The 14,954-nt window shown below is 41.2% G+C and overlaps 1 protein-coding gene across 1 annotated transcript; it reads right to left on the bottom strand.

Moving 5' to 3' along the window:
* Nucleotides 1–248: 248 nt before the first annotated feature.
* LOC309632700 (taste receptor type 2 member 134-like) lies at nt 249–1,242 on the bottom strand (the record flags this gene model as incomplete). The annotated part of the gene is given in 3 exon segments (XM_082400490.1): nt 249–527; nt 529–930; nt 934–1,242. Coding segments are annotated over 3 exon segments (990 nt in total).
* Nucleotides 1,243–14,954: the final 13,712 nt, after the last annotated feature.

The following is a 14,954-nucleotide window of genomic DNA, read 5'->3' as shown; positions in this document are numbered from 1 at the left end:
TAGGGCTGCTTGTGTAGAGAGTGAAAGAGGCCTGTGAGGAAATGAGGCCACCATTCTAGTCCAAGGTGGTTTGGGACCCAGACGAGAGACGAGGAGCAGTGGAAGGGAGGGTAGAAACAGAGAGGGATGGAAAAAGAATTAATGGGGTGCAGAAAGAGTGCGGAAGAAAGGAGGAAATGAAAGGAGAGAAGGACAGCACCCAATCCTTGTGTGTCCTTGCCACTCACGGGCTTGTCCGGTGATGGCTGTTACTGACACTGGTGAGAAAAACTGCTCCTTGTCCCTCTTGCCCCTCTCCAAAGCCTCTTCTTCAGGGCCTTTCTCAGATCGGGGCTGCTTTGCACCAAGATGCTGGAGTGCAGACAGGTGCCTGCATAGGTCACCACTTCCCAGGCCCAGCGCCAGTGATTCCGGAGGGTTAGGATGTTTATAACAACAATAATCAGGCACAGGTAATACGACGTGTAGAAGACGAGGGAGAAGGCAAGTGACTTCAGGGCCATGGTGTGAGCCAGGGTGCTGGGATCACTCGGGGCCAGGTCTATGGTCCCTCATCTGCCCCAAGTGCTGGCACAGCGAGAACACGAGTGAGAGGGTGGACACCAGGAACGGGAGAAATGGAATTGACCACATAATAATTACATGAGGTAGAAAAAAGTGCAAAGAGACAGTCTGTATTCTACCAGCCAGGGTGTTGTTTCCATGGGAACTCTGGGCAGCAACCATCTGCACAAGAATTGTATTCCCAGTGTCTAATAGGATGACTACCAGACCAGATAAGATCAGGGAGCCCAGCAGCAGCCTGGGCACTGACCGAGAAATCCTCCACTTCAGCCCAAAGAAGATGGGGTGAGAGAAGAATGAGATCTTCACACAGTAGAATGTAGCAAGCCAAGCAGTAAGCCAGAAAGTGAGAGAGTTGATGAAGTCCTAGGGGATGCTGAAATAGTAAATTTTGGAACCCAAATCAAAGAAGGCCACGAGGTTGTTCTGGAGGGCCATCCCATGCAGACAGAACCAGGAGGCGGCCAAGGAGGACGCTGCAATCATGTCGCCTGCAAGCAGTGTCTGGCATCGTACCCACTCCCTGATCAACACAGTAACTATGAAGCCATTCTGCAGCATGGCAGCCAACAACTCCAGGAAAAAGATGACCATGGAGTTCAACATGTGTGAGGAGGGCATCTTCTCCAGGGAGGCTCTGCTCAGACTCGGCTTCTCCTCCGGGGCGCTGGGGGACATCCACAGCCTCTCTAGACAAGCCACACTCTCTTGAGACTATAGATTCAGAGGCTTTCCTTGGATTCAGGCAAAAGCGTAGCAACAAGCAAACACCACCACCTCCCCACCCCCACCCCCACCCCTGCCGGTCCTCCAGGATTTGAAAAGAGGATCCCCGTGATTTCCCCGGGCATGCAAATCCCTCCCAGCTCAATGACACCCTGCCTCTGTTTGCCAAACCTGTATCTGCCTGTTCTTCATTAGGGCCAGATGTAGGAAAATGGTAACAGAATAGAGGTTCCAAGGGTGATTGAAAATACTCATATTTCGCACTACATTTCTCACTATACTATTTCTAACTTTTCCTTAAAAGTTAGAAAAAGTCCTTATCCCTGTTTGCCTCCCATAACCACAAACCTTCCCTGACCCTTCATGTCCCAAGTTAATATTTTATTCCATATCCTGCATGTATTACATATGAGTGGAATAAGAAGTCATACATATGCACGAGTCTTGGAAGCACTAAGAAAAGGCTCCCTTTCCCTTCCAGTGACTGCTCATGCTGCCTAAAATGTCACTGGCAGGCTCCATATTGGAGTTCAAGGAGTCTCTACTTAAAAAGTGAGTTTCCCTAATGTGTTAACATCAAATCTGTTAGCCATTAACACTTTAGCTTCAATGTGCTTAGAAAACCAAAATTAATCATTTCCCAAGAAGCCTCTGAGGAAATGAGAGAGAATAGATACATCATAATGAGAAGAAGGGAAAGACAGAGAATGGAAATAGGGAGATCAGATCCAGAGTGGACATCACAATAAGACCCAGGGGAAGCAAGAGTTGGTGGGACAATAAGAAGAGCTAAGAATAAAGCTCAGAACAAGCCCCCAGGGAGGGACTATTTTCTGTGGGATGAACCACTTCCTATAATAATGCTTAAGATAATAACAACCCACCTGTTAAAACATCACCTTGCCATTTATAAAGTGATTTCACACGTTACATTTTGCCTCCACTGCCGACCATGCAAAGGGACACTGGTTCAGATCAGCCAACCCAGGCTCAGGTAGCCATTAAGAAAGATCCAACCAAAGTGGGTTGCAAAAGGCAGGAATGCCTGTGAACGTGAAAACAGACCAAAAAGGGGGAAAACGAAAAGAAAGAGGAGGGTATAAGAAAACAGAAGTAAAGGTGGTGAAGCAAGGAAGATCCCGGAGTCAGGGTCCTCCCCCATGACCATTCACAGATAATAGCCTTGCTTCCCACTTCACATGGTCTCACTCAAGATTCCAAAGGTGAGAAGTCTATGTGTAAAAGATTTAAAATAAATAAAACCAAGGTTAACTATTTACAGTGGAGACCTCAGGAGAAAGAGGTTATGTCACTAGCTTGAAGAGCTGCTTTATTTTTCTCAAAAGGTTATCAAAGAGCAGATAATCCAATCTGACCAATGGTTCTGCAACACAGCTTCAGTGACATGATTTAGTTCTTTGCCTGTTTTCTCTGGCTTCTCAAAGACAGCAGCAATGCGTGGTTTCTGCAGGTTTCACAACATTTTGGCTCTTCTCAGAATCCTTTGGTGAAAGGCCAGCTTCATGATGTCCTCAAGAAGTAAGTTGAGGCCATGGTACACACGCCCTGTTGTAGTCACATGTAACCAAGTGTTCCCTGTGTGTTCACAGGCAACTTTCATGTGACTTGCACAGTCGTCAAAACATATGCTTTGCCAGAAACAGTCTTTCCCAAGACTTTTCCTTTTCTACAGTTAACGGCTCTACAAAGTGAATGTTTTCTCCCATTTTGATACTCTTCTATAAGAAGGTTGAAAGAGTACCGTTCCTCAGGCACCTGTTCATCCATCTCTCAGTGCTCCACTAGACATGTCTTAGAGAGGTCCCATGTCCCTAATAAATGGAATATTGCCTGCCATAACCGTAAACAAAGGATGTCACTGTCAACAGCGATTGCAGCCACAAGCCGACTAAGGAAACTCAGGAAGGAAAAGCATACCTGCCATCCAGCAGCCATCAGACTGCAGCCATTCCCCATGGTGAGCCCTGAGGAAACTCAGGATATGAAAACACAGGATACTGGCCCCAGACAGCTGAAGTGCATCTCAAAGGAATGATTTCAGTGAGCCCAGACACCTGCATCTTCCCATACATAGAAAAGTGCTAAATTCCTTAACTTGGGATATCTGGTTTTCTTTCATTAACAATAATTTTTGACGTTCAGACTACCTGCCCTTTGTTGCAAAGCTCCTATATATCCTTGCTTGCTCCCCCTAGCTCCCCCCTTGCCTCCTTGGAGCAGTCTTCTCAGGGTTCCTTGAGATGCTGCTTCCTGGGCTTGAAGACCTAAAAATTCCCTCCAAATAAAACATAACCCTCAACCTTTAGGTTGTGAATAGTTTTTAGTCAACATCCCATTCATCATCTGCCTCCAAAAGAGGCCACAGGCAGAGCAACTCTGAGTTGTTGTTAAGAGCCCTTTCAATACACAAAAGCAATCAAAAATACCAGGTGATTCTCACAAGAGTTTGGGTCGTGTTTCTCCTTTCTAAAGGTGTCTCATGCTTGCAAATGAAACATATAAATCCTTTTCTGTAGCACAACTGGCAATATTTTTTTAAGATGATGCCTGAGTCTTCTATGAAATGATGCTAGTGTCAAACACATAACAGCAGAAAGCCAGACTCCAAGTGTATGATTCCAAAAAGATCTATTTGTACTTCCTTCATTTTGGTGCTCGACACTTGTAAAGGAGTTTTTTGGTTTCCGTTCATTAGTTTGCTTCTTCGTTTTGTTTTATTTTTTCTTATTACGTTCAAAAATTCACTGAGTCATCTTAAAGACATGTGAAAATACACATTTTATTTGGCAAGGTTTGTAAATCTTGGTGTCCATTCCCCACTGGACCTTTGAGTGACCTGCAGTGTGCAAATACTTCCATATTCTTCCATGGTTTCATCAGGTAACTGATGGTCTGTGCCATAGAAAGGTGGAGAAGGAAGGAAATAACAATGTTTTTAATGGAGAGACTGCACATAAATATGAAGCTAAATCATGCACAGTTTCAATGATGCTCATACAGAATGAGTTCTAAATAATATTTTGGCCCTACAGACTTCCTCTCACTCTTCTATTTAAGTAAATAATTTTGGATAAAACATTGGATCTGACAGCAATCCAATATAAAACAGCATTTTAGCTCTCTAAAATTAAATTGGGAATTTCCAACATCCTCAATTATCAAACTGTATAAGCAAGTTAAACATTTTTTAATATTCAGGTAAATTTATACAGTTTCCTTTCAAATAAAAATAGCATTTTTATGATGATAAGGTTAGCCTGCAAGGAGGTCCAGAGTCCAATTTTATTTCAAATCAAAAATTTTTTGAATAGTTCTTTCTCTGTCTTGCACCATTTAAACAAATTGGAAGCAATACAATTAATCTCTTAAAGAATAAATCAATGTTCCTTCCATACTGCCATAAAGTTCACTCTAATGTCTAATGGAGAGAGAAATCATGTTCAACAACTTCTAAATCTGTGGTTAAGAAGCCATGCCTTCCATGGGCTCCTGCTAGTAGTGAAGGGGCAAAGGAAAGCTGACAAAGTAGAACCACAGCTTCTCATCTTCTCTTCACACAAAGCAGCTCTGTTTATATCTACTTTCTAGACTGAGCTTCTGCATAAGATCTAAGTTAAAGACAGAACTCCACTGAAAAAACAAATTTGAAACTACTGTCCTAGATCAAAAGTTATCAAGAGGGAAAAAGACAGATTGAGTCAATGCATCTTCTTTCACTCCCTTCCAAACCTCTTCTAAATTGACTGTAAAGGAATTTTTAAAAAATTATCTTCAAGGCACCAATTCACAATGACAGCACAAACATTTGGGAGGCTGGAAAGTATGTAGATGGAAGAGTGGTAAAAACAGAGCAGAGGTGAGGAAACTGAACTCTGTGCAGGCAGAAGGAAAAATCAAAAAATAACCTGACTTTTACTCAGGATTTGTGGTACCAGGTACTATCAAAGAAAAAATGGTAAAAATTAGCAAAAAGTCAGTTTAAGGTTCAGATTCCCAGATCACTTCTCCCCTTTTGCATAACTGAGCAACCACTCCTGCCTACCCCAGGAAAAGACTGGAGGTGTATCCTCTGGAGAGGGTTTAAACAGGATCTTTGAGCTGGGTGCATATTAAATACATTTGAGGCAAAGGTATATTGAAAACTGTGAAATTAGGTGGTCAAATGCTTTCCCCTCACTTCGAGTCCAGAACATTGGCACCCAGGCCTTCATCCTCCAGGCAGGAGGTAAGAATAGCCTTTTCCCAAGAATTTGAACTTTCCCAGAGGAAGACATCAGAGAGTCCTCTAAAGACACTGATATCAGAGTCCTCAAATAATTGGCCCAGTCAATCACTCTACAGTGAAGCCTATGGTCAACAAGTCCCATTCATGAGCTTGGTTTCCAACCAGCCTTTCCATCCCTCACTCAGCAGACAACAAGGAGTTTGGGACATCTGAGAAAAGACCAAAACAAAGAAATAAAACAGCTACTTGGAGGAAAAAACAAAGCAAGATAAAGAAATCTTCCCCCCACCCTCCAATATCAATATTCCCAGAGAATTAAGAAAAAATGACAAAACTATATAAAATAAGAGAATGTTGCTTAAAAGCAACACTCAAAATTTTCAAAAGGGGAGCTCTTTGTAAATAAAAGCATATCTGAAATTTAAAACTCAGTAGAAAAGTTGGAAGATAAAATTTATGAAGTATCTCAGAAAATACAGCCAAAAACAAAAAAAATGTAGTGAAAAAACAGAGAACACCAGTCCACAATATCCAATACCCAAGTAATAGAAATTCTAAAAAGAGAAATATAATAAATAGAGGGCAGAAAAGCATCAACAAAATAAATGAAGAAAAATTCCCAGAACTAAAGGATATGGATTTTCATATTAAAAGGATCCACCAAGTATCTGGCACATCATCATAAAATTTCAGAATACTGAGCATAAAGAGAAGATCCTACAATGCTTCTACAGAGGGAAAAGAGAGAGGATACCAAATGCAAAATATTAGAAATTGAGTGGTTTTAGTCTTCTTGAAAGTAATTTTGGAAGCTAAAAGGCAATGTTAACAATTATTTCTAACCTAGGTCCTCTATCTGGATACTCAAGTGCAAGGTGGAAATAAAGAATATTCAGACAAGCCAAGCCAAGTCTCAATAAAAGACGTTCTATATACTTTACTTTCTATATACTTTACTTTCTATATACTTCTATATACTTTACTTTCTATCTACTTTCTCTGGGAACTACTCCTCCAAAGCTAGAGAGTACACCATGATAAAGGAAGACATAGGGTACAGACAATACAAGATCCAAGATAAGAGAGACGCAAACAAATCACTAGGATGATTGAAAAGGCAGATCTCTAAATGAAGGGAGGTGCACCAAGCATGGGGACACGTCCATTTAGAAGCAGGACAAGAGGCTCCAGGAGAGACTTTCTCAGACAAAATCTTTGAATACCTGATGAGACCAAAATTGTTGAGAAAGATTTAAACCACTGATAAAGAGCTTGAGGGACCTCCCTGGTGGTCCAATGGTTAAGAATCCGCCTTCCAATGCAGGGGATGCAGGTTGCGGGTTCGATCCCTGGTCAATGCGGATCCCACATGCGGCACTGAGCCTGCACACCCTAGAGCCCGCACGCCACAACTAGAGATAACCCTGTGCACCACAATGAAAGATCCTGCATGCCCCAACAAAGATCCTGTGTGCCACAAGTAACACCCGACAGAGCCAAATAAAGAAATAAAATAAATATTTTTTAAAAGTTATTAAAAAAAAGAAATGAAGTGTTTTATTAAAAAAAAAAAAAAGTTTGAGAGCAAAAGCAAACATAACAATTACTAACTGAACAGAAAGCAAAAATCCGTACAGGAAAGGAAAAAATATTGTTTAATAAATGGTTCCATCATGAATAACATTTACATTTTCAATAAAAGAAAACTTGTTTGTCCACTCACAACACTTCTGACACCAAATGGCGAGAGGGTCTCACACCAACAAATTCTCCAGTCTCCAGTTATCAACCGGATGGCCTACAGTTGAATTCTGGCACTGACTACTTGAAGCTAGTACAGACTCACAGGTTAAGGGCTCAGTCCCACAAGACTGCTTTCCACTTGTCACCTGTACTTCTGACCAATCAGCTATAAATTGGGGGTTCCCACACCACCACCTTAGGTTTAATAATTTGCTATAACAACTCACAGAACTCAGGGGAACAATTAACTTACGTTTTTGGGTTTATTATAAAGGATTCAGATGAACAGCTAGATGGAAAACTACATAGGGCTGTTAAAAAACAAAATTCATCGTAGTAAAATTTAACATCTAATTGACTTTATTGAACAATGAAGGAATCAGGCAGCATGCCATCTATCCCAGCAATAGAAAGGAGCTCCACTCAGCTACAGAAATGGAAAAGTTTTTAAAGGTGGAGAGGAGGAGGAAAAAGGAAATTACTGTATTAGCAAAAAAATGCATTCTTTTAGGCAAAGTTGCCCTCCTAAGGGGAACAGAAGGGGCCCATCCAGTGGACTATCTCATTATTGCTGATCAGGTAATTCAAGGTTGACTGGAAAAGTTTACGTTTCTGGGAGAGGTTATAACTGCAATTAGGTTAGGTATTTAAGTCTTGGTTTGCTGATATGGGGCCTTAACACAAGTGACTCCACTTGGGGCCTGTTTCTTCTTAACAAGACAAGGTGCAGAAGGCTTCTGAGTGCAGTTCCCCACCCTTACAGCATGTGGATGTGTTCACCAATGGCCTCTGAATCCCCTTGTTTAGGGTTTTTATGGAGGCTCTATTATGTAGGTATGATTAATTAAATCATCGACCACTGGTGATTAACTCAATCTTCAGACCCCTCATCTCCCCAAGGCTGGTGGTGGAGGTGAAAGTTCCAGCCTTCTAATCAAGCCTGGGTCTTTCTGGTGACCTGGCCCCATCCTGAAGCTGGGGCCCCCCAATCATCTCATTAGCATACAAAAAGGCACTCCTACCACTCCAGAGAAGCCAAGAGTCTTAGAAGCTCTTTTGTCAGGAATTGGGATCAAAGACCATATAGTAGAACAAAAGATGCTCCTGTTACCCCTAACACTCAGGAAATTACAAGGGTTTAGGAGTTCCGTGTCAGGAACTGAAGGCAGGGACCAAATGTATATTTCTTATCATATCACAGTCCTAATATTTCAAATACTGAATATTGATCTAGCCAACATCACAATTAAACTATATTGAAAAGTGGGATGAAAGTGTCTGCCATGGAAATGAAGTGAGGAAGAACTAAGTTTTCACATTCCATAGTGGAATGAATGCCTGAGACTGAAAAATCAAAAGTAGCAATACAAGCATATAATTTAGAGACAAAGACAGAAACACACACACACACACACACACACACACACAACACGTACACACATCAAAGGAAGTGAAAGTAGTTGCCTTAGGAAAGGGGGAATGGAAGAAGATGGGAACAAGAACCACTGTTTTTCAAAACAAACTGGTAGAAATATCTGGCTCTTTAAACTAGATGCATATATAATTTTGATTAAATTTTAAGGAAAAATGAGAAAAGGCAACAAGTAGAGGGCTATAAACTAAGATATCCAAGTTATTCTTCCTTGGTTTTTGTAAGTGGCAGTGCCTCGTAGAAGCACAGATTCATTTTCCTCTTGCAATTAAGTATTGGACTGCTGTCCTCCATAAACAGGAATTATAATGATCTAATATTATTCATAATTTTATTAAAATCTTCCAAGTATGTGTTTTTCATAATCATTTGGAGGAAGAAAGGGCAGAAGTCAATATGAGTCATGTTTCTAAAATGGCTTAATCATTTTGCTTCAAAAAATCATAATCTAAGATTTCCATTTTTCAAATGGTGATTTTTCTCCTTATTTTTTCCTTCCAACCCCTCCATCTTGTGCCTCCTCAGACGCTTGAACACCGTCACCCCCGCCACTCAGCATCATACAGCTTCCTGGAGGCATAAGGGGTGAAGGAAGTGTTGGTGGTAGCCGATTATGAAACACTTCTTGGGATGAGGCCAAAATGTGCTGACCTATATACCACTATTAGCGGGAACTGGGTGATAAAATAAAGAGGCAAACGAAGAACATAGCATCCAATGTGCTGCCACAATGATGTGGAAGTTCACAGATTTCCTCTTAAACTCAGTGGAGAAGAGAAGGAGTTAAAAAAGAACATAGCCAAGATATGGGAGCAACCAAGGTGCCCATCAAAGGATGAATAGATAAAGAAGATGTGATATATATAATGGGATATTACTCCGCCATTAAAAAGAATGTTGCCGTTTGCAACAACATGGATGGGCCTAGAGGGCATTATGCTAAGTGAAATAACTCAGTCAGAGAAAGATAAATATTGTATGATTTCACTTGTATATAAAATCTAAAAAATAAAACAAATGAACAAACATAACAAAACAGAAACAAAGTCACAGATACAGAGAACAAACAGGTGGTTGCCAGGGGAAGCGGGGCTGGGTGGGGAGGACAGGTGAGGGAGATTAAGAGGTACAAACTTCCGATTACAAAATAAATGAGTCACAGGTATGAAATGTACAGTGTGGGGAATATAGTCAATAATTATATATTATCTTTGTGTGGTGACACATGGTAACTAGACTTATCATGGTGATCATTGTGAAATGTATAGAAATAATGAATCACTATGTTGTGTACCAGGAACTAACACAGTGTTATAAGTCAATTATACTTCAAAAACAAACTCATAGAAAAAGAGATAGGATTTGTAGTTACCAGAAGCAGTCAAAAGGTACAAAGTTCCGCTTATAAGATAAACAAGTGCTAGGGATATAAAGTACAACATAATAAATACAATTAACACTGTGGTATGTTATATAGGAAAGTTGAGAGCAAATCCTAAGAGTTCTCATCACAAGGAAAAAAATTTTTTCTATTTCTTTAATTTTGTATCTATATGAAATGATGGATGTTTACTAAACTTACTGTGATAACCATTTCATGACATAAGTATGTCTAATCGTTATGCTATATACCCTAAACTTATATAGTGCTGTGCATCAATTGTATCTCAATAAACCTGGAAGAAAAAAAAAAAAAGCATTCCCAACTTTCCAGCTCCTCCTGACAATCCCCATAGAAAATTCCCATCATTTTGTCTGCATCTCCAGAAATGAAGGAAATAGAGGGATTTCAGTGGGCTGCAGTGGTAGTTTCCAACTGGGTAAACATAGGGAAGGATGGCAGAATGGTGGCAGGAACACTGGGTGAGTGTGGAACCAGTAGGGAATGAGCACTGGCCTCCCAGGCAGGTAGGCTGGCGGAGTAGTTAGTTTTTGCCCATCAGACCATGGCAATATAAGTAAGAGGAAAAGGAATCCCCTGGCAGTCCAGTGATTAGGACTCTGCGCTTTCATTGCCGAGGGCATGGGTTCAATCCCTGGTCTGGGAGCTAAGATCCTGCAAGCCACGCGGGCAAAAAATAAAAATAAGAGGCAAGAAATAATTTTTAAAATCACAAGTTATTAAGTAGAAAGTTCTAGGAAATAAATATAATCTCAAATTGAACCATCATTCATTGAAAATCTAATTTGTGGCTGGCATTAGGCTAAGCACGTCTGCATATAGCATTTTCTCATTTAATCTTATTTAAGGATGCCATATGTGCTCCAGATTTTGCTCTTTATTATTAGATACACTGTCTATGCCTTTGTTTTTTTTCTGCAGGAAAATATCAAGAAGCTCCTGCAACTCTGCCTTTACCCTTGATGGAAAATCAGGAAGCCACGTGGCTTGACAGGGTTTTCCATTGCCCGGTGGGGCCAGAAGAAACCAGCTCTACCTACCTGCATTTTTTCAGTGTCTGAATCTCAAATTTCTGAACCAAGATTGCTGTTTGGAAGAACTAACAAATGTTTTTGCCATCTCCCTGTTTCTCCTCTTCCCCATAATATTTCTTATTTACCACCAGGTGGCAATGAATAAATATGCCCAAGCAGGCAAACATTAGGGAGAATCTAAGAAAATATGACATTCCAAAGAAATTTACAAAAATAAATGCTCATCTTAACATTCTACAAGTTTAAATTAACTTAGAGCCAGTTTGTTGTAAAGAGTACGTAATTAAGTTTCAGAAGACTTGGACTTGGTTTTATTTGTCATTTTCTCAACATGTAACCTAGGATTAAATCTCCTCTTTTTCAACCTCGGTGTGTACAACTTAACAATAAAAACTTGGCAAGTTTGTGAACTGTCACCAAGCAATATATATATATAAATATTTTGTCCATTGCTGAGGCCTGTATATCAGTTACAGAGTAAAACAGGCACAACCCACAAAAGATGGTACCGACAAAGCAAAAGAAACAAAATGCAAGCTCAAGTTTTCTGTCTATTGTTTTCCTTTTCTGAAGGGAAACTTATTCCCACAACATTCCTGCTCCAATACCTTTCCTCATTTAAAAAACAAAATGCCTTTTATGTTTCTTACTAATGAATAAATCTCAAATCTTGTAACAGCTTCTTTGTAAAGTTCTGAAATTCTGCTTCTTTCTCTCAGAACATTCAGCAGCACCTGCTTCATCCGATGCTTTCTAAAGGGGTCTCTCTTGTAGAATGGGCATCAAAGACTCAGACTAAATGTCCTCAAAGTTCTCTGCCAGCCTGAGAGTGCCTGTTTCTGACTCTTCTCTCTTTCCCAGTCGCTGTGGGAAAACTTTTTACCTCCTTCTTTTTCATCAGTCTCTCTGGGAAAAAGTCCAACTTCACCATCTCTCCAATGCCTTAAAGCTACTCATAATTTTCACTATGCACAATTAAGATACCTCATTAATCCAAAAATCAGTCTAATAATAACAATTCTAATTATTTTGCCCTATTCTGAACCTGATATGTGGGAAGAGTGGGGTGAGCTCTTGGAAATCATGAATGTGCCAGCTCCATTAGAAGGACAGGTTAAGAGCAGCTGACCCAGAGGACAGCTGCCTGCCTGGAGATGGATGGGAGACCATGGCTCTGAATTTTCCCAGTGAACCAGAACCAGCTCTGATCCAGGTCTGGGAGCTAACTGGGAAGGAGAAAAAAGTGGAACAGAAAGAGCCATCCTCTAGAGAAGTCATACTTCACACCCCAGCCAACCTGCGAGGACAACTCAGTTGAAATCGTTTGGGGATCTATCTTGCCCCCAAGACCTGTTCTGACATGTATGTAAAAAGGCAAATATAAAGATACTCTTTGCTACTTTGTTTATAATAGCAAAAAATCTAGAGAAAAAAATAAAAGCATAAATGTCCTCATTAAATCATTAGTTCTCAGTGCCACCCCCCAAGAGATATCTAGGAAATTTATGCAGGTGTTGATTGTCATGATCTTTGGGGTTACCACTGGTTACTGGTTGGGGGCCATGATGTATCTCACACAAGGAAGAATTTTCCCCATTCAGCAAGGACTCTGGGTGTCCTGCCACAGTACTGTCGGTGAAAAACATCTAAGCCAAGAACTTAACTCCACTATATATAAACACAAAGCAAATTTTGCACAGTTTTAATATATGTTGATTTCTAAGAATGGAACCACCAAATAAACTGAGGCACATTGGAACTTTGTTTAGTTTGAATCTTTACCACGAATTGTTCATCATCTCAGAAAAATCATGAAGTCCATGGCAATGTCATCCAGGGTATTTAATTCAGCAACAAATCACACCCAGATCTGTCTGCATTTGGGAATGTAGCACTCACTTGAGTCTATATTGGTACAAGCATCTGTCTACTTGATGATGTCATCTGCTGCAGTGTGCACAAGTCATTTATATATCAAAGCACATGTTAATTTATTATAAATGTTTTTTCTTTATATCCTTATATTACAATTAGAACATTATATTGATTTTTAATCATATTTTAAGTAACTTGTATTATTTATGAATTTCATTTCAGGACAGTATGGGGGTATTCTCCGATGTTTTTATAAAAAGGAGTCATTGGTCCAGACAGAGTATCTATAATAAAATATGATACATTATATTATGGAAAACTCTGCAACACTTAGAAGAATTAGCTAAATCTGCATATACTCATATGGAAAAATCGTTAAGACAGATAGTTGGGTGAAGAAAGCTGTTTCAGAGAAATTTATATGGTATGTACAGCTAATACCAATTAAATAAAAATACATGCATACAAAACCACACTATGTATGATGATATACATATATATAGAGGAAAAACTGCATGGAGGAAACATCTGAAAGTCTGTAAAACTTATAGCAAGGGGATGGAATCAGGAATGGTAGCCAAAGTGGATTTCCACTTTATTTGTAATGCTTAAATGTGTAGAGAATATATGCAGGTATTCATTACATAATTAAAAACTGCTAAAATTAAAATTTTGAAAATAACTGCTGGAAAAAAAAGCTATGCTTGGGTTCTCACAGTTGTCACTCCCTTGCTCTTGGCTTGAACTTCAGGGAGGCCGTCTGCAAGAGCAGCCCGAGCATAGCTAGGCCACTGCCCCTGGAGCCAGCTCTCCTGCTGGAGGAACTTCACCCGTGCCAGGCAATCTGAAGGCTCTCTGAGCCCCACCTGCAGTCCCTCCGCAACAGTCGGCCACGTCTGGATTCCTGCATCCTGCACAGGAGACTGGAATAGAAAACACTTTGACCCGGGTCCCCACCTAGCCCAGGTGGAGCCCTCCACTGAGCGTGACACCAGTGGGAAATGGGCTTTCCAATTCAAAGGTCTGCCACTCCAGGGAACAGCGCTGCATTTTCACCATCAGCCATAAAGGCGGCCCTTACGTAAGCCTCCTTGCTTTTGGGCTTTACACACAGGAGAGTAGGGCCAATTTCATGCAGCCGTCAAGACGGGACTGAGCCAAACTGGGCTCCCTCCCTCTGTTCCAGACCAAGACTCAGTGAAGCATTAGGAGACCCCAGCCCCATGACAGGAAGGAGATAGGAGCATGACAGAAGGGTTACAGGGAACCCCTGGGCCTTCTGCTATCACCATAGGATCAAGGGCTCAATGTACTCTGAGAAAGAAAGTGGGTACCTGATCCCACAGTGCCATGTGACTAAGTCATAATGATTTGTGGTTATGGTCAGCACAAAGGGCCCCCTCTCTGAAGTTCGCTGGGCTTACTGTCCATATTAAATACAACAGAAAACTTGGAATCACCTTTTGGAAAGGCAGCTATAGCAGTAGAAGAGTACATTTAGACAACCCAGTTTGGAGGAAGATGTTCTAAACATAACAGATCCATCTGCATGCATGGAACAGTCATTTCCCCAAGTCCCAGCAGCCTGGAGGACAGGTGACGCATCACAATGGCACTAGGCTGTGTGTGCCCCAGCCTGCTCTGTGGATCCCCACGCCCAGCCCCCCGGGCCTCCACGTCCCCACACAGCTGTGCAGGGCTCTGCTCCCACAGCTGTCAGGCTCCCCACTGTGGCTGCCCATCCGGCCGCTGCTCTGCCTGCCCAGGTCCTCACGTCACCACCACGCCCTGCGGTTCCCAGAGGAATGTTCCTGCCTCAGAGGAGCATGCTCTTCCCTTCAACCTTCAACCTTAGACACACCTTAGACAGACAGGTCAGGACCAGAACACCTGAGAACACTTCCCGGACGGCAAGACCACAGTGCTGTGAGA

This window comes from Balaenoptera borealis (genome assembly GCF_965194805.1).
Source record: "Balaenoptera borealis genome assembly, chromosome: 7".
NCBI lineage: Eukaryota > Metazoa > Chordata > Mammalia > Artiodactyla > Balaenopteridae > Balaenoptera > Balaenoptera borealis.
The sequence above is the reverse complement of the archived record's forward strand: the minus strand, read 5'-3'. Positions and strand labels throughout refer to the sequence as shown.